Below are 20,259 nucleotides of genomic sequence, written 5' to 3' on the forward strand. Positions count from 1 at the left end.
TTCTTCTCCGGCTCGTCGCCAATCTCGAGCCTGGGGTCATTTTGGCTCGGTACGTCATGTATGGGGAATTATTACATATAAGATATAGGACATAGTGTATATTGGTGATAATAATTCCCTTTACATGATGTACTTACCCAAAAAATGACAACTGGGAGAACGGATTAATTCAATCTTTTTGATTGGTTGATAGGAAAACAATAGGCTCCAAACGGTAAGTATGATTTACATGGGCCGGAAATAGAGCGCTAACAATGGTAGATATAAATTGTTTTTACTATTGTTTATTTTTTTTTCACCTGAAAGTTTTCAATTGTAAACTGCCTGTTGATGCATGGAAAACATCCAACCAAAGCCACTGCGTGCTGTAATGGCATGAAACTGATTTTCATGGAAGAATGGATTGCTGAGGTTGTTTCAAAGACGTAGAAGTAGAAATGAATCATTACATTAATTTGTTTTAAGTGAAAAGCAGAAAAGAAGGCATTGTAGAGGTCATGCAAGCGTACAGAAATGTTTTAGTGTAAAAGAATTCAACGTCAGAATAGCACAGAACAAAAACTATGTGGGACATGCTTGCCACAATCTTGTAGTCAGTATCAAAGAAGAAATCGAGAGGCCTAAATATGTAAAGGAAATCGCGAAGAAAAGGGTTGGGTTGGTAAAAAAAAGAGAAATGAGGTCTGTCGCTATCCAGTTTCGCTATCTGCTTTACCGCAAGTAAACCACTAAACCGCAAGTAGGGGTAACCCTTTCATATTTATCCGTGAATCTTGCGACACATTAAATCCTCCTTTTCCACATCCTATACTTTGACTCTAATTTAACCAAGCAATCAACAGGGATTGAAATACTTGAGAGGGCTGGCCATAGAAATCCTGAGGTCCTTAAGAAAGTATGAAGGTGTTATATCTTGCTACAATTACTACTGGTTTGCGATGAGCACTTTTTTTTTAACACATCAGTACAATACACAGGTGTGTCATAAAAAAAAATTCATGTCAATACTTTTTTTACTCTAATTTACTATGATCAGAAACATTAAACAGAGTTTAATTCATTCAAAATGAAAATATTTATCACTGCAAAAAGCAAAAAACTATCATATTGCTCCCTACTTATAGCGTCGAAGCATGTGGCAAATATCAGTTTCTAGAGGAGATTGATGAACAGTGCAAAAGCCTATGCGTACAGAAACCTGGAACTGCTGGCTTTTATGTCTTACATGTAACAAGGTATAGTATTAAGTCTTCCCTTGAAGATTTCAGTTGGAGCAGCTTAATAAAAAAAGGTTAGGCCAGCTCCTGACTTGCTTGATTTCATGGTCACTGTGAGTGTATTGTTGCACAAGAAGATAGAAGTCAAGTACCTCCAGTGTGTGTGATACACATGGTTATGTGATGAATACTCAATGCTGAGAGCTGAAGCTTGTCCAAAAACTCATGACTATCATCCTTGGTAATGAACACTCTAGTCATAAGGTGGCGGTATCATTTTAGTAACCACAGGCAATTTTTAAAAAATACGACTTCAAGCCAAAAGTTGTAACAGACTGAAAAAATAATACTATGTTTACTTTTCCTCTCTTTTTAGTGAAGCAATGATACCATTTAACCTTTGAAAAATCTCACGCTTAAAAATTGCAAAAAGTGAACTGAACCTTCCACATTTTTTTTTTCATAAAAAACAACCAAGTCCTAGCTTGATTTAGCAAATCGAATCATGCAAAAGAAAGAAGCTAGAATAGACTCAAAGCTTCTGATGCTTTCTATTTTTGCTCCTTAAAGTTATTTTAGAACAAGTAAATAGTACGATAGTTGTTAAACAATTTTATTCTCACTTGAAATAACAACAAAGTACATTTCAAAGGGTCGAAAGATAATTTGTCAAACGGGAAAATATCAAAGCAGCATAAAAAGAAACTTGTTTGGCATGATTTTATTCTTAAGTAGATCAAGAAAAGGTTTAGAAAAGTTGTCTAAGGTATGTTGTTCGTTAGGGGCGACAATATGGGCGTTTTTGTTTTAAAAAGAGGCACAGAGAGTTTTAAAACACTGCTGTTTTTCTTTGTTTAGTAGACATCCCGGCTCAAGTGCGGCCTCCCATACAATCATCAGCTGTTGCATCAGGAGCAAAAGCAGGAGGCTGTCTCTGAAATTTGAACCGATCACTTCTATGGTTTGCCGTTGTCCCATCTCCTCATTCTTATTTTCCTCTGAGCCCAGTTTGCTACGAGAAGAACTCACAGCTCGCTCAAAGTTCATCTTTACCAATAAAACTGACTACTTTGCAATCTATTTAATCCCGCGCAGGAACCTGAAAACAGCGTAAAAGCTGCGTAGAAGGCCATCAATTATCCTCTCATTTTTCACCTCCAAACCTCCTGGAGCAGTGGATGGCACACTAGAAAAAATTCGATATTTTCTTCAGGTTTTTTAGTTCCACTTTTCATTAGTTAGTATGATTTTCAAGTTTACGTACACCACCACAATAACGCTATTCTTTTCATCCGCTGGCGTAGAGAACCGTGTGGTGTGCTCTGTTATGAACATGCGCAGGAGTCAACTGGACGCCGCAAATAAAAATTTTTGCTCGCGGTTAGTTGTTTGCCGGTGATCCGTGGTTTTTGGTGAAAATTTTGTTCTAAGTTAAACATTGACCTGATATGTCTAAACGTGGGGCTGAAGTTGGAGATGGTGAGTAATTTTATGGTGCTTATTTTTGTTGGCGATGAACTTTTTGAAGATATAATTCGAATTGTAATATAGTCTAAGAACACCTATGCCTCAACTTGTAGCTAGTAGAAATCTAGATATGAAAATGATCGTGAACCTTAATGTAGCTCGCGAGGTTGCTCTGTAGGAGGCAAAGCTGCACGTGTCGTCGAGATGAGTGAGTGAGTGAGTTCTTTCCATGACACTATTGAAGACAGAAGAAGACAATAAACATCTTACAATTATTTCAGGATTACATGCAGTTAAAAACAAAAGTTCTCCTTGCAGAAGTATCTTAATAGATGTGATCGGGGGGTAATGAAACGTAAAGGAATTTTTTTTTCTATGAAGAGAGAGCATTTTACAGTTTAAATCGGCAAATTATGCAGATTTGAAGATATGATCTATTTAGTTCCTGCTGTGACACTTCAAAATATAATAAACTTCTCAAAATAATTTCACAGTGGTATCCACCTACGCTTGTTTTAAAGCAAAACTTTCCTTGCAGAAATATCTCAATATATGTGATCTGCACATCATAGCAGCTTTGAGGAATTTTTTTTCTTTGTAAAGAGAGAATTTCACTGTTTGAATCAGCAACTTATGCTGAAGAGTCGCTAAATTTGCAAGCAAGCCAGCAGCAAGATACAATACCTTGAGTTATTCAACAGAATCATAGAATGGAGGAACAGTGGATCAGCAGAATGATGGAAGATTTTATAACATAGAAAGATGGAATGTCCTAAAACACGAAATGCCTTTTTGCATAAAACAAAAGTCTCATAAAAAAGGAATTGGAATAAAATAAGAAATTTATTGATGATGAACAAGCAAAATTTATTATATGAAGCACAGGTAATCATTGTTACTTATAAATATATGGGAAGTGGCAGGTTTCCTGTTTTGCATGTGAGAGAAATATTCTGCAACACTACCTTCTAGTCTCATTAGAAAACCTCTAATTCTTTTCAATGCTTTAAAAATTGTGCTATATCAGTAGCCATGTGCAGTCTTTGGCTGTCTATTTTTTATTTATGTGCTATATATATTTATAATAATAATAATAATAATACAAAAATTTCTATAGCACCCTATTCTAGAGCTTTAAAGCACTTTACAATAAAATATTTAAAGCAGTAACTTAGTAAATAATAAATTCAAAAAATACGAGAGCAAAACTACAAATTAAATAACACTTAAAAAGATAAGTTTTAAGGTTGCTATTAAAAGATGTTAGATTTAAACTACATTTTATATGCTCTGGAAGATTATTCCAAAGTTTAGGGGCGTAGACCGAAAAAGCACAATCACCATAAAATTTTAACCTTGATCTAGGTGTCACTAACAAGTTCATGGTTGATGATCGTAAATTCCTAGATGGCTTATGATGGTTTGTAAACTTTTTAAATCAAGTCAAAGTAATTTTGTTTTGTTTTGTTTGTTTGTTTGTTTGTTTTTGTAGTTCCAAATGAGGAAGGAATGGATATAACAATGGCTCATTCAGAACCAATGTTGAGCAGAAGTGATGTTGGTGATGAACAAGAATTGAGTGAAATAGAAAAGAAAGTGTTAGATGGTGACTCTACTTGGGTTCCACATAGCCTTGATGGCCCAGAATGCAAGATTCATGACACTGAACCAGCAACAACTCCAGGACATGGTGAGTGATACAATGCAATTACTCACCTGTGAAATTTGAGTGCATTGAAGTTGGCTAATGCAATGTTATGGTCTTATCTCAAATTACTTGTTCTTTTTTTTCAGCAAGAGTTCTTCAGAAAATACCTACGGTTACAGCTGGTGTAGGCACGAGAGCGGAAGTGAGTAGGATTGTAGATGGTGGAGATTCCACAAATTAGCTCCCAATCAATTGTTTTTAGGTCTTATTAGAATTTGAACTGTTAGTTTTGTGTAGGGAGGAAAAGCAGACAACCTTGAGGAAAAAACCTCTGAGCAGGGACCAGTACCAACATAAAATTCTACCCATGACACTGTGTCTATGAAATGATCTTGGGCCCCAGAAATGGAAAGGAAAGTGCACTCAAAGCATCTCACTTCCCTGTTCCTTCCACTCCCACAAGGGGTGTGAATATATACAAGCAACTTGTAAGGGAAGCCTAAAAATTTAAATTTTTGGGGTAATCTGTTGCTGAGTTGCATTACGTCCAGGGTGTTGGGATAATCTCCTCACACTACTGAAGTCAGAAGTGTGTCAGTCCTATCTTAAGGCATGACTCAAAGTGTGTTGGAATGGTTCTTTTAGGGAAATTAAAGGAGGGATTAATCACAAATATTTTGGCTGTCACTAGTAATGGATGTTATGCTAAGACACATGTATTATTTCTGTTGGGAACAGGAATTTGAAGAATCAGAGGTGGTGGATGATTCAGGATACATAGAGCAGTTAGGAAGGAAACGTTCATTTGACCAGATTGCAACATATGGAGAGTTGACAAGTAGCGAGAGCCCAGTGAAAATGTCACTATCATTGATGAATGGTCCTGCTCAACCAAGCCCTGAAAAGCTTCCTGTTGTAATTGCTTCACATGATGGTCTTTCCGAAAACATTTCAAGTCATTTGAATTTGGTGTCAGGGCAGGCTGAAAAAAGTGCTGAGAAAAGTGATGTTGAGTTATCAAATGAAAGACCACTCATGAATGTGCAGCAAGAACTTGGGGCGCCAAGTAATACAATATTATTACAGCATAATCCATTACAACAGCCTCCTCAAATGGGTAGGTGTCAACAAAACAATGTTTCCTGTTTGCATTTATGAATAATTTTGGTCTGTACAGTGATGGGTGGCAGCAAATTTTCTTAGATTCTACTGTCAAAGGGGAGTGGCATTGTTGCAAATGGCTTCAAGACTGCTGATTTTGTGTAGCTTTACAAACCAGTCTACTATACATACCTAACCTCTATTCTTGACTATTAGATATGCAATCCATTGATAAACATTTTTTTCTTAATTAGAAGCTAAATGTACAAGAAATTTAATTATGTTATCAATGATGCACTGTGCAACAAAGTAACTTTTTTATATACTTTGTTTGTAATCTTGATTAGAGAAAGAGAAAATGTTATTTATAGTTTATTAAGTTGTTCTTCTTGTATGAAGGAGGAATCCTGTTTTTTGTGTTTCCTACCACTAAAGGGATTCCTGTTGCTCCAGCACCTACAGGTGGAAATAATGCCTTAAACACAGTACCTGCTCAACAATGCTTAGAGATGCCACTTTTTCCTGCCTCTAACAGTCCAGGGTTGCAATCAGTGCCACAAGCTTCAACATTTCCCCATCAGCTTCAGAGGTTACATATTTCAAGTGCATCTTCTCAGCAACCACAGAACATAGTTACTTCAGAGGCATCGACTTTAGGAAGTTCTAAGGCCGTAACAACTTTGGATATCACTGAAATATCTCAACAGTTGTCTTGGACAGAGGTAGAAGCTGACAGAAATGATTTAGAAGGGGGCCATCAGGAAACAGAGAACTTCAAATCTCCTGATCTGGAAGAGCCTAATGTTGAGAAAACTGACCCTTCCCAAGTTGCAGGGAAAGAGTCAGCAGGTGCAATTGTTGCAGCTGAAGACCAAGAAAGGAGTGGACATTTCACTCTTCAAATGTCTGATGCTGAGGTATAAAGCTCTAGATTAAGAAATGTTTGGTTTGGGAAATTTAAATCTGATAATTAAATCAAAAATCCCTAAGATGGCACCTCCCCTCAAGTGAGCACCCTATTTGACAAAATACCCCTACAATTGGCCAAAATTTAAAATTGGTGTTCAACACTTTTTAAAAAGATCTCTGTCCTTCCTCCATGGACAAGTGATGAAACAACAGGCATTAGTATTACTTATTAGCCTTTTACCAATCTTCAGTAAATTATTGCTTCTGCATCATTACAATACAACATACTGGTTGACTTTTAAATTGAATGTTACAATGTCCAAGTCTGTCTTTAGATCTAAGCTGAAAATGTTAATTTTAAACATATACAATTCATTTTGTATTTTTCATCTGCAGCCACTGTCATCAGAAGGTTCAGGATTTGAAACTTCCGAAAAGTCTGAAGGTACATACGAGTCATGTATATCTTACCTGAGCTGATGTTCCAGATTATTTCACAACCTTAAAGTTTTCTAATAGTTCAGAGCTTTTATTTGAGAAACTTATATTAAAGCAAAACCTTCATCAAGGGAAGCAAGCCTTGGATCCAGACGTAATTAAAAAACTTTTCTTTAATCTATTTTTTCTGTTACCATCACTGAAGGAACACTTCTATTCAGTGAAAATTTTCTCTGGTTTTTAGCTTGTCCCCTGAGTAGAGGTTCCCCTGTATCTGTTACCTTCATTAAAGAAAGGCCCTTCTTTTGGGGACACTTTTTGTGGTTTTTATTTGTCCCCTGAATAAAGGTTCCACTGAATCTGTTCCTTCACTGATGGAGCACCTTTTTCTACGGGACTCTTACTAGTCCTGAGGTTGTCCCTAGGATGAGGTTCTGCTTTATAAGTTTACAAAGCCATATCAACTGTTCTTTGCAGTGTCTGTAAAACTTGAGTAAGCCTTTGAGGTTCATTCTTCTATAAAAAGGGCTGAAGAGGAGTGTCTGTAAAACTTGAGTTAGTTTTTGAAATATCCTGCTAACACCGACTTAACCAATTAACTTTTATATGGTTTTAGATATTTCGGAAATCTACCCAAGTGAAGGGCCTATTGAGGTAAATAATTTTTTTTTTCATAATTGTGTACCTTCTGTTTGCGCTTGAACTTGAATTGAATATATACTTTTCCGAACATTTAATTGTCTTTCAAGTTTGTGAGTTTGCATTCATAGGGTTGCCACTAAAAATAAAAGTATGTTCTAGAAACCATCTGAGGTGTATCCTCCTTTTTAAACTTGGCTATCTAAGATAAATTTAACCGGTGGCATGCATTTCTTTCAGGGTGGATCGCCATTTGTCCTAGGTTTTGGGCAGGCTCTTCCACGGGAAGTAAAGTCTGCCTGGGCAGAATTTGGAGAGAAGGCTGTTGCTGACTTGGAAAGAATTAATGCTTTTAATTTGAAAGGTCGAATTCCGGGTAAGTCTTTTATGACTTCAATACTAAAAAAATATTCATACTTCCTTTTTTCGCGTACGTTTGCATTTTACTGTATGTTTTCAATTTTGTGCCTCAGCATCTGATAAGCCTGGCAAAGTAACTGTTACAGTGTATTCTTCGACTGGAGGAATTCTTGGAAAGACTGATTTCGACTATTACGATCAAGGTCAAAAAACACTGTTACGACTGGTTAAAGATCCAAAATTACAAAGTGAGTTTTTCTGCCTTTGGGCTCATTTTATGGTTGATAAAACGAAGAGAAGTGAAGGACAAGATTTATCGGAACCTTTGGCAGGTACGTTCTTGTAACTATTTTGAAACACTTCTAGTTCGCGATCATACTGTTAAGCTTGAAAGTTTTTTTTAAATTTTTTTTCAAAACACGACGAGTTTAAAAAAATCGTCTTACGCCCTTGTAGCGGCCATCTTAGGGACAAAAGACAGAGGCTGCTGTTTTTTTTTTGTTTTTTTGTTTTTTTGGTACCAAACTCTCTCTTACTTCCTCTCCAAACATTCTTCTGTAAAATCATTGCAAGGGTGAATACCCTTGTAATAATTTCTTATCGTCTGTCTCACGATGAAGTCATTTGCAATGTGAATCACAAGGTTTCGACTGCATCTTGCTAATCTTTTTTAGGCGATAAAGGTTCGGTACGTGTTTCCTCAGGACCTTCCTGCACTGGATATATGGGTGATGAGGAGTCATTGTCTAGTAAATCTTCTGGTTCCGAAAGCTCTTTTTCTGAAGACAATTCTTCAACGGCTTCGAGTGAAGGTACCCTATTTTTGTCATCCTAAATACTTACATCTACTTAAATTTCAGAATGTTTTATTTTTTCCTCAGGACCTTCCTGCACTGGATATATGGGTGATGAGGAGTCATTGTCTAGTAAATCTTCTGGTTCCGAAAGCTCTTTTTCTGAAGACAATTCTTCAACGGCTTCGAGTGAAGGTACCCTATTTTTGTCATCCTGAACACTTACATCTACTTAAATTTCAGAATGTTTTATCATGATTTAACAAAATTTTAACAAAATTTTAACAAAATTCGTAGGTGGTTGTTTATTTTGAGAGGCACCAATAAAAAAATGTACACGTTGTGTTCTTACAGAAATCGGACAGTGAACTCTGTTGAGTGCGCTGTTATGTAGACTATTGGATTCATTTTCTATAGTTAAAAAGGGAATTGCGTCATTATTTATCCACACCTTTAAGTGATGAGTATTTTGTCTTCAAGCATTTGTCACAGTGTTAAAGATTAATTGAACTTTTTGTTGATCGAGTCAGTCTAATCACACTTGTGATACGAAAGTAAATGAAACTCCCGCTCCTAAGGAGTCCGATTTCGTCTGTCACTCGTTTAATTACGGACCGAATTGTACTCTGCATGGATTTAACACCACTATGAATTGTACTCTATGTGAAAATTCTACAATATTACTAATGGATCACAATAAAATGAGATGAATCACATTTTAACTTACAAGTAACGCAAAGACTTGCAAGTGAAGTGTTATTAAACTGAGAAACTGCAAAATTACCACGCGTCGAAGCATGTGCTTAAGTTGTTAGTGGTGCCCAAGAAGAAATATTTTTGGTATTTTAGAGAACGTTTCAAGTAAGTGTCTTAAAATCAAACCCTCAGTAATAACAATCAACCAACCAAAGCAAAGGAAACATGACAAGGAGTCAGTGCTATTTAATAGGTTGCAATCCTATACGTTTAAATTTGTCACTGTACATTTTTTCGACCCCAAATTTCCTCACGTATATTTTGGTAATTACAAATTGAAACTTTGTTGAAAAAAAATTAAATTTTGTATAAATTTGCTTGTAAAATCGAAGAGTTGATTCGAAGGGCTTCATTGAAACACACATGAATGACTTATCTTTCAAGAACTTTGAAAATATTCTTCATGAACACAATTCTCACCAAAAAATTTCAACATCTCTTCTGTTTCAAATTTTTAACAGATTTAGATGAAAACCCCACATCAGAGGAGTGTTGTGGCCCTGAAGGTGTCGCGAAATATGAAGGAAAAAACGAAGCGGAAGAAGATTCTTTTACGAAAACTTGCACGGATCTTGTTGGTGAAGACCTTATTAGGCTCGAATCAAAGCCCAAAGTCAATGAGCAGGAGAGAGGAGGAAGTAGCAGCGAAGAAGACTTTTTTCCAGGTAACAAACATCGGCGACAATACTACTACAATAGTTTTTCTGTTGATTGAGGCAAAGAGGGAGCGAATAAGAGGACGCCTCATGCTACTGATATGAAAGTTTACAAGTAACTTGATTAATTGGTGAAAAGGCCTGTCACTAAATGTCGCTTTCAAAGACAACCCCAAAGTTTTCTTTTTTTCTTTCTTCGTTTTTGAAAATATGCAGCATACAAATTTTTGGTTCGGTAAGAAGTTATTTTTTTAAGGTAAACAGTTTTGACAGCGCATGAAGTTGATTAACTTTGAAGTAGAACTGCGTGTGTGTGTCAAGTAAAGATTTTCTGATATTCGCTGGCTTAATTCCTTTTTCCTTTTTTTTTTTCACTTTACCAGGTGAACATGAGCTAGATGTTGGTAACTTGTGTAGCATTGCGCGAGAGTCGCAAAGGCAGAATATTCAGCAACAAAATTCCGGTTGTAACTATGATCAGAGTTCAATTGCTGAGAAGACCAGACGTGCTAAAGAGAGAAACAATGAGGAGGAAACAGGCGATTTGAATGGAGCTCCCTTATGGCAGAAACAGAATAAACCAACTATTTAACGACATTAACAGTTAGCAACCCATTGATGAAAAAACAATCAACAGCAAAGACGAATACCTGTGTGGAGAGGGTTTGGCGAAGATTAGTTGCAAAAATTTAGTATTACATCAAGACAACTTCCACTCGTTTAGTTTGATTATTCTCATAACCAGTTTATTGGATTTCATAATGTGGAAAACATCTGAAAATCAGGTTTTATTTAAAAAAACGAAATTCCTCGCTTGCTTGTGTAACGATAGGATTTTTAGTTATCAAGTTTGTATGCTAGCGCTTAAAAAAATATATAAAATCCAACGTAGAAACTGCGAGATTTTACTAAGTTCAGCATGCATAGATGATACTGGTCTTAATACAGTCAGTCTTAAACAGTTGGTATTAGATCATGTCTGTAACTAGTGTTAAACTGTAACCGTCTCCAGTCATGATCCTTCGTGTAGTTGTTATCCACCTGAGCTATTTGAAAGTGATTAATCTTGTAAAAGGGGGAATTCGTAATTAACCAATCGTTGTATTAGATTACGTGATCCTTTAGATAATTCGTAGCATTACCTGATCTTTTGTACCTTAGGCTTAAATAGAGCTTTCTTTGGGAGTATCATGGGACAGTAAAATAGTGAAAAAGGAAACCAGTCAGCTTTGTGGTGCGTATAGAATAAATCTACGTTGGAGCCAACTTTGATGTTTTTAGTCATTGTCTCAAGGATAGTCAACAGCCGTAATAGATCCCGACCTTCCCGCAGCCAGCGAGTGCCTCCCCTAAGGAAAGCCTTTACCAAAAGAAGGTTATCGAGTTGTTCCCCGTCCGTCCGTTATTTGTGAAGGCGAAAACCTGTTTTCACACCAGCTCGCTCGCTACCAAAATCTGAAAACATCCCCAAGAAGTTTTTAGGGAAGGTAAACTAATTTGCATAAGGAGAGGCTGCTCAGTTAACTACTTACGAACTTGTCCAATCCAATCTTGAGCTCAGGGTTATTTTGGCTCCTTGTCAGCGGTATGGTCGCCAAAAAATTATTCGGCGACCATCAGCTCCTTTATTCTCCTGACCTTAATGTTTGATTCAGGGCCGATATTTGTAATAACACAGCGATCCACACGTTCAAGCGGTTACTGAACAGACATTTGGTCAATTCTCCATATAGTGGTCCCCTTTCCTTCCTTGTCTTTTTTTACTTTGCAGAGTTTGTGTATGCGCCACGTATGGCTGCACTTTGAAGCGCTCCTTATATTTTCATCTTTTTAGTAGTTTAAAACTCTGTCAAATGGCTCAGCCTTGCACAAGACCTCTGCTAAACAATTTAGCTAAGAATTTGTGGTCACGTTATCGTGGAAAGAGAGCTGGGAGATCGACAAAAACCAAAGAAGCGAATCGTACTTACAAGATCACATCCTGAATATCACATCCTGAATATCGCTGTTTCTATCAAACGTGATGTCGCTCGCACCAAAAATTGATGAAGTAAGCCACGTTCAAAATGCTAATTACGACCTTGTTTGCATTACGGAGTCTTGGCTGTGACAACATATCCCGGACTCCGTAATAGCAATTAATGGTTATAATATCATCAGACGGGACAGAAAGGAGGCCACTCACGGCGGAGTGTGTATGTACATTAAGGAATCCATCCCTTTTTCTGTTCTCGATTTTTCCGAGGTCGACGAGAATCCGGTCTTTGATTTTGAAGTCCTGTGGGCAAAGCTGCGACCAACTCGACTCCCTAGAGGCTTTTCTAGTATTAGATCTGGAGTTATATACCATCCACCGTCAGCTCCTGACTCGAAAATGCAAGATTATTTATTAAATTGCCTTACATCAATTGAGTCTCAACATCCAAACAGTGGAATCCTTCTTGTCGGCGATTTAAACCACCTTAACGAAACAACTCTTAAATCTAATTTCAATCTGAAACAAATTGTTCACTTTCCGACCAGAGGGAAAAGGTTTTTGGATCGTATTCTAACCAATATGAAGGAGTTCTATGATAAAGCCATCGAGCGACCTAAAGTTGGCCTTTCGGATCACAGTTCAGTGGAGATCCAGCCCAAGCTTCGAGCAAAACCATCGCAATCAAAGGAAACAATTATCTCGAGGGATTTGAGACCTAGTAAAAGACACGCAATACAAATTTACCTCGAAATTGTTGACATACCACGCCTCCTTTACACCGTGGAGACCTGCGCGGAGAAAGTGTCACTATTTGAAAATATCGTTAAGACGGGCCTAGACTTTATTTCTCCCCCGCGATCCAAATCTACTCATCGAAGCGAGCCTCCGTGGTTGAAAGGCAAACTCAAGAACCTGATCAAACGACGCCAATGTGCCCTTGCAAAAGGAAATATGGATACCTTTCGAATGCTCAGAAATTGCGTGAATCGTGAGCGTAAGATCTGCCGGGCAAAGTACTACGAAGCAAAGGTTAGCCATTTGAGGGAGTGTAAGCCATCCGTGTGGTGGAAAGAGGTGAAAAAGCTCAGCGGCATGTCACCTGCCTCAGAAAAGCGGGCCAACACCAGCAAATTACTGCAACACCTAGGTTTTTTCACCAGGTGTTCTGGCAAATTACATCAATTCAGCGTTCCTGACCCCAATGCAGATTTTTGAGCCTCTTACCCACAATCCTTTTGACCACAAGCCAACAACGAAGGTCATGCCGTAAATATGATATCGGAGTTTTCAACTTCTATGAAACTATCTGCGCTCAACCCCTCGAAAGCACATGGGCCAGACGGTATCCCGGCATGGTTATTAAAGGAAAACGCTGATCTCTTGGCGGGTCCAGTCTCTGCGATCCTCAACTCCTCGTTCCACGAATCCCGCCTTCCGCCTTCTTGGAAAGAGGCTGACGTTGTCCCGGTGCCAAAACAAAGGCCTATTAATGACATTAACAAGCACCTCCGTCCGATTTCCCTCACGCCTATCCTGTCTAAGCTCGCTGAAGATCACATTGTTGAGAAATACGTTAAACCTGCTGTGTTACAAAGAATCGACCCTCGACAATTTGGAGCTATTCCCAAATCGTCTACTACACATGCCTTGGTCAATATGACGCATAATTGGCTTGTTAACACCGACGGAAATGGTGCCACGGCAAGAGTAGTCCTACTCGATTTCCGTAAGGCCTTTGACCTTATCGATCACAGTGTTCTTGTTCAAAAACTTACAACATATGATATTCCGAGTCAAGTCAAAGGTTGGATTGTTGACTTCTTGATGGACCGGAAACAAAGAGTTAAACTTGCTCAGGATTGTCACTCTGAATGGCGCTCTGTGCCATCCGGTGTCCCCCAGGGAACAAAACTGGGCCCCTGGTTATTTCTTGTCATGATTAATGACTTGGACACACCAGTTGACATGTGGAAGTACGTGGATGATACATCTTGTTCCGAAATAGTTACAAAGGGTATAGCGACGCTTGATCGCCGCTAGCTGGACCGTACGAATCTCACTGATCGACACAACAAATATCGCCCCAATTTCTTTCATGGAACGCCTCCTTTATTAAATGTCGTATTTGACCGTGAAGCTAAAAATAATTGATTCACAAAATTAGGGACAAGAAATTAGCTATAGAAACACTCGAGGTAAATTAAACTTACATTGTTGCCGGATCTGGCGAGAGTTGACACAAAAAGACCTTTCCTTCCTTCGATAAAAACGACAGACAATTTCTTTATATTAAACCACGAGTGCTTGCGAAATCGATCGAATTATTGAATTGCACAATAGATCCGTTCTGTTTGGAAATGCGATACCACTTACGGAACGCGTGACGAGGCACCTAGTGTGACTTTTACAGATTATTAATTAAACGATTACTAAATCAAAACAAGGGATAAACCCGTGCCTTAGGGGCACTTACATGGCTCCCCTTGAAATCACCGTATTTCAAACAAAACGAAACATAATTAAAGTAACAAGTTCAGAGTTCACTGACATGTCCGTGTCTAGTCCTCCTTTTGAATGTGTTCGTTGAATGGCTCCCCATGCGGGAATCCCAGTCTTTCCTCTCTTGGCAGCAGCAGGACAAGCTTTTGAATGGGTCTTTCCAAAACTGATGGGGGGTGCACTCTCTTTCCAGTGCTGGAGATATCAGGGTCTCCAATCGCTACCTTGACACTACGCACCAGTCCATCGGCCTTGTTGGGGTACGTTTCTATCACACGAGCAAGGCTCCACCGATTCCTCGCCTTGTTGTCGTCTTTAACGATAACTACGTCGCCAACTTGCATGTTACGGCGTGGTCTCGTCCACTTGGACCTCTCTTGTAAGCTATGAAGAAATTCCTTCCTCCAACGGTCCCAGAATTCGCATGATAAATGCTGGACTCGTCGCCAACGTTTCCTTGAGTACAGGTCTTCTCTTTGAAACACGCCAGGCGGAGGTAGAACTGGCTTTGCTTTCATTGTGAGGATATGATTTGGCGTCAGTGGAGATAGTGACCCTGGATCGCTTAGATTATCCACTGTCAGGGGACGGCTGTTCACGATCGCTTCGGTTTCACAAATCAGCGTGTGAAAGGACTCTCCGTCCAGGCAACTTGCACTCTTCTCCAGGAGGGCTGATAGTACACTGCGAATGGTCCTGATTTGGCGCTCCCATACTCCTCCTGCATGGCTGGCTGATGGGAAATTCATCTTAAAGGTTATCCAATCACAATTCTCTTTCAACACCTCAGTGCTGATCTTGCCTTGATCCATAGACTGCAACGCTTCGCGGAGCTCTCGTTTTGCTCCGATGAAATTCGTTCCTTGATCACTGCGCAGCTGACGTACAGGACCCCTTCTGCAGATGAAACGACGCAGGGCGTTGAGGAACGAGTCAGTCTCCAAGGAGTTCGAGACTTCAAGATGTACGGCTCTTGATGCCATGCACGTGAAGAGGGCAACATACTTCTTTACCTCCTTGCGCCCCTCCTTAATATACCATGGTCCACAGTAGTCGACAGCGCAGTAGGTGAAGGGGGGTGCCGGTTCCAGACGATCCTCCGGAAGGTCGGACATTTTCTGCTCCTGGACTGCACCTCGTAACTTCCGGCAGGTGACACAATTTGCAATTTTGGAGGCTACAGCTGATGTTCCGCCGATAACCCAGAATCCATTGGCTCGGATCTCGTTTAAGGACATTCCACGACCTTGATGTTGAACCTTCTCATGGTAGTGCTTAATGATCAGACCTGTAACGTGGCCCTTTCTCGGAAGGATGACTGGGAACTTTGTTTCATCTGTAAAATTGCCTCGTTGGATCCGACCACCAACTCGTAGCACTCCATCATGGTCAATGAATGGGTCGAGGCGGTACAACGAGCTCGTCGCATTCATGGCTCTCTTCTTCTGCTGCGCGGATGATCTATCTTGTCCTTCTTGAAACGGCTTTAACAGACCCATTTCCCTTGAAAAGGCGACCCTCTGGGCTGCTTTGAGGATTTCCCTTTCAGCTGATAAAATCTCTTCCACTGTCAGGGCAGGCTTTTGCTGACGTTTTGTTGGTTTAGCACAACTTTCTTTCTTGGAGGACGCCAGTTGACGGAGTTTTTGCTTGTAGCGTAGACAGATAGCAACGGCTCTACACGCCCTATGCCAGTCCGAGAAGTAGTTTAAACTCTCAGCAAGGTTCCATGGCTCTTGCGTACTTGTTGCATAAGAAGTCAAATTCTTCACCTCTGGATCGTCTGATGGCGTAACGAGGTCTTGAGCCTCGAGGGGTTGTGGCCACTGGTCTTCGGGCGTCCAAAGGAACTCTGGCCCTGAAATCCATCTTGAACTTTCAACGAGTTCCTTGGCAGTGATACCACGCGATGCATCATCGGCTGGGTTACACTTCGTTTCGACGTGTCTCCATTGGCTAGGTGAGGTTTGGTCCCTTATTTGTTGAACACGGTTGGCTACGAACACGTGGAACCTCTTCGAGTCGTTCTTTATGTAGCCCAACACGACTTTACTGTCAGTCCAGAAGATTTATTCTACACTTTCATACTGGAGCTCCTGACGGAGCATCTCGCTGACCCTCACTGACACCACAGCTGCTGTGAGTTCCAGACGTGGTATGGTGACCATCTTTAAAGGAGCTACTCTTGCTTTGCCCATAATCAGGGGACAGTGGATCTGGCCTTTGTCGTCTACCAAACGAACGTATGAACACTGGCCATACCCAGTCGTGCTTGCGTCTGAGAAGTGATGAAGCTGTGTTGATATCACCGTTCCGAAACCTTCTGGTTTAAAGCATCTTCGAACGGAGAGATCTTCTAAGTGGTGTAACTCATCCCTCCATTTCAGCCAACGTGATCTTATGTTCTCGGGGATAGGGTCGTCCCATTCCACTTTACCTCTACACAGATCTTGCAGAAGGCCTTTTCCTGTCAAGATTAGAGGTGCCAGAAACCCCAACGGATCGTACACACTGCTAACAGTGGACAGAATTCCTCTTCGCGTTAAAGGGCGATCTTGCATCACGATCCGGAACTTGAAAGCGTCTGACTCAATACACCAACTCACACCAAGCACTCTTTCCATAGGCAGTTCATCCTTCTCGAGATTCAGCTCCTTTATGCCTTTCGCACGATCTTCCACTGGTATGGACTCGATAACTTCTCTTTTGTTGCTTGTAAATTTATGCAGGTTAAATCCTCCGCGCCGACACATCTCTTTAGTCTTGCGTATGAGCTCCTTTGCTTGACTTGTAGAAGGTACAGATTTCAGACCGTCGTCAACGTAGAAATCTTTCCTCAGGAACTCGGCTGGTTCGAGGCCAAACTCTTGCTTATGGTCATCAGCGGTCTTCTTTAGCGCAAAGTTACAACAACCAGGAGACGAACCAGCTCCAAAGAGATGAACGGTCATCCGGTATATCGTGGGCTCCTTGTTTACATCGCCATCCTCCCACCACAAGAAGCGTAACAGATCTCTACAATGTTCAGTGACGTGGACCTGCAGAAACATTGCTTCTATATCTGCCATGAAGGCAACTGGCTCCCTTCTGAACCTCGATAGCACTCCAACAAGCTTGTTGGTAAGATCTGGGCCTTGGAGAAGATGCTTGTTAAGAGCCTCCCCTTTGTACTCCGCGGAGCAATCGAAGACTACGCGGATCTTGTCTGGTTTCTGAGGGTGGAAGACACCATGGTGAGGAAGGTACCATGTCTTTCCATCTTTCCTAACTTCGTCCTTTGGTATCTTCTCAGCATATCCCTTCTTAATCATGTCATTCATGAATGCCGTGTAGTCTTCTTTGTATTTCTCATCTCTTCGAAATCTCAGTTTCAACTGCTGGAGGCGATGGACTGCAAGCTTCTCGTTATTCGGCAGGGCTAACGATTCATTTCGTAGTGGCAATGGCAGTTCATAGTGTCCATCTGAACGATGGGTAATTCCTTCTTTAACCTTTGCCATGAATTTACGATCATCCATGGAAAGGGTTTGTTGAGCCGCGTGCTTCTCTTCATTGAAATCTTGCCCGAACATTCTCTTAACTGCTTCTGGAGAGATGATCTCTTTTACGTGTGTCTCAACAACAAAACTATGGGAAGGTAATTCTTCGCTACCGATCTCCTTCACTGCAACTCTGTGACATAAGACATCCGAATCTTCTGTGGTTGTACTTCCTATCACTGGACCAATGATGCCCCAACCAAGGAGGGTACGGATGGCATAAGGATCGCTGCTTCTACCAGGAATGACCTGCTTCGGCTTTATGGCGTTTGGACAGTTTGAGCCGATCAAAAGTCCCACTTGCAGATCGTTTTGGTACGGGTAAATCTTGTTAGCTAAATGACTTAGGTGTGGCCATTTTGCTGCCGACTCTGGCCTTGGGATCTCGTTTCTTCTCGATGGTATTTCGTTCCTTGAGTACGTCTTGGGAAGCTTGATGTAGACCGCTCTATCCATTCTTTCCACGATAAGACCGCTCACTCTACGAGTAGGAACTACTTCTGAACCATGCATTGTGTTTAGCTTCAATTGAGTCTCGACTCCATTAACTTGCAGTTCTTCGAGTATGCTTTCCTTAACGAAAGTTCCGTTACTAGCTGGGTCGAGCAGCGCATAAATTACAACTTGTCTTTCGAGGTTGTCTTGGTGGTGCATTCAAACCGGAACAATCATAGAGTTTGTGATGGCATCGGTGACTCCAGTAGCATTACAGGTACTTGTACAGCTGCTAGTTGCTTCAGCTGCCTGAACTACTCTTGCTTGGTCTTCACTACCTTGCTTGGGAGAAATTTTGCTTTCATCATGAAGGATGGTCGGGTGGGGCATACTACATGTCTTACACACCTTCCGGTTTCGACATCTTCTTGACATGTGGCCGTAGCAGAGACAACCGAAACATATTCTAGCTTCTTGGATAAATGCTCTTCTTTCTTTAACAGTCTTCTTCTTGAAACTTGAGCACTTCTCCAGATCGTGATGCTGACTGTTGCAGAATGGACATGAAGAACTTGGTGGCGGTTGATCATCGTGAGGTGTGGCACTTGTCAAGAAGCTACTTGTAATCTTGCCTTTTCTTCCATTGTTTCGCCAGGTTGTGTTCCTGTTGGTGTTGTTGTCACTGCTGCTACTGCTAGTGAACACATCTTTCCTTGCTTCCTTGAGGGCTTCAGGTGAGAATACTGGGTCGGTTGCCAAGGCTGCTTCTTGTGTTACAAATTTGACAACGTCATGAAACGTAGAAAGTCTTTCTTCTGATTTTAACATCTTATTGGCAAAACGGCACCATTTCACTCCCATGTTACTTGGCAGCTTTGCAGTTATCCTTCTAAGAGTGTCCTCGGAGTTAAGGCCTTCCATGTACTTTAACGTATTCATGGCTTGTTCGCAAAGCACCAGGAAATCAGCAAACTGTTGCAAACGCGCGCCGTCCCCTTCTTTCATAGGAGGCCAAGCATTCAGCTTATCCTTGTAGGCCTGTGCAACGCGATAAGGATGGCCGAATCTTTCCTTTAATACCTTTCTAGCCTTATCATAGGAATCTGGAGAGTCGAGGTTAATGAAGCCTTGAATTGATTCCTTAGCGTCCCCAGATGTGAACTGGTTTAAATAATAGAGCCTCTGCTTTGGATCGCTCACTCGGCACTCTATTAAACTTTCGAAGGCACTGATGAATGCTGCGTAATCGAAGTGGTTTCCAGAGAAAACCGGGGGCTGCTGTGCTGGGAGCAGACTCATTCTTTGTTGTTCGGCGACAAGCTTCACCACCGAGGTTAACTCGTCTGTTCTGTCGGAAATCTCCGGCTTTGATTCACGTGATGGTGATTCACCAGCTTGCGTGCCTTGGCGTACAACTGGGCCATTTGGGGGTTCAAAGGGCGGAGCCTTTGGGTTTAAGATCCCGTTATCTTGCAAAGGTTTCGTTTCACTAGGTTCCTCTTTGGGCGATAGCTTGGGTTTGACGTCTAGAATTGGTGTTTCATGCTTCGGGATCTGGGGGAAATCCTCCTGCCTTTCTTCTTCTTCGATTTTGCGCATGGTTTCTTCCTCAGCCTTTGCCTTAGCTAACTCCTTTTGCATTACTAGCTTCTTATACTCTGCTTCCCCTTCTAGAAAGTCCATTTCTACTTGAAGACACGCTGCCTTGGCCGCTGCCTTTGCTCTTCTAGATCTTACTGAAGAGGAGGAAGAACGCTTGGATAATTTTGACGAAACCAGAGACATTTTATCGCTTGTTTGTCTTTCCACACTAAGCAAGGCTT

General features: G+C 40.7%; 2 protein-coding genes across 4 annotated transcripts; one reads left to right on the forward strand and one right to left on the reverse strand.

Annotated features, from left to right (window-relative positions):
- The first annotated feature begins 2,568 nt into the window (after positions 1–2,568).
- LOC131792347 (uncharacterized) lies at positions 2,569–11,242 on the forward strand. 3 transcript variants are annotated; one of them, XM_066159004.1, is made up of 13 exons: positions 2,569–2,696; positions 4,177–4,374; positions 4,479–4,534; positions 5,071–5,449; positions 5,869–6,350; positions 6,739–6,787; positions 7,397–7,434; positions 7,660–7,795; positions 7,893–8,111; positions 8,454–8,591; positions 8,661–8,768; positions 9,791–9,994; positions 10,369–11,242. In XM_066159004.1, exons 1-13 carry the CDS (start codon positions 2,666–2,668, stop codon positions 10,575–10,577), a joined length of 2,247 nt encoding a protein of 748 aa, XP_066015101.1. In that variant the 5' UTR covers positions 2,569–2,665; the 3' UTR covers positions 10,578–11,242. The 3 variants fall into 3 exon arrangements, with proteins under 3 accessions (XP_066015101.1, XP_066015103.1, XP_066015102.1); XM_066159006.1 differs by lacking the exon at positions 6,739–6,787 and adding an exon at positions 6,913–6,934 and having other exon boundaries at positions 5,869–6,284; XM_066159005.1 differs by having other exon boundaries at positions 5,887–6,350.
- A 5,289-nt stretch (positions 11,243–16,531) lies between these two features.
- On the reverse strand, positions 16,532–18,655 carry LOC136277264 (uncharacterized). The gene has a single exon (XM_066159029.1). The coding sequence runs from the start codon at positions 18,653–18,655 to the stop codon at positions 16,532–16,534; it is 2,124 nt and encodes a 707-aa protein (XP_066015126.1).
- Positions 18,656–20,259: the final 1,604 nt, after the last annotated feature.

This window comes from Pocillopora verrucosa, chromosome 12 (genome assembly GCF_036669915.1).
Source record: "Pocillopora verrucosa isolate sample1 chromosome 12, ASM3666991v2, whole genome shotgun sequence".
In the NCBI taxonomy this organism is placed as follows: Eukaryota; Metazoa; Cnidaria; class Anthozoa; order Scleractinia; family Pocilloporidae; genus Pocillopora; species Pocillopora verrucosa.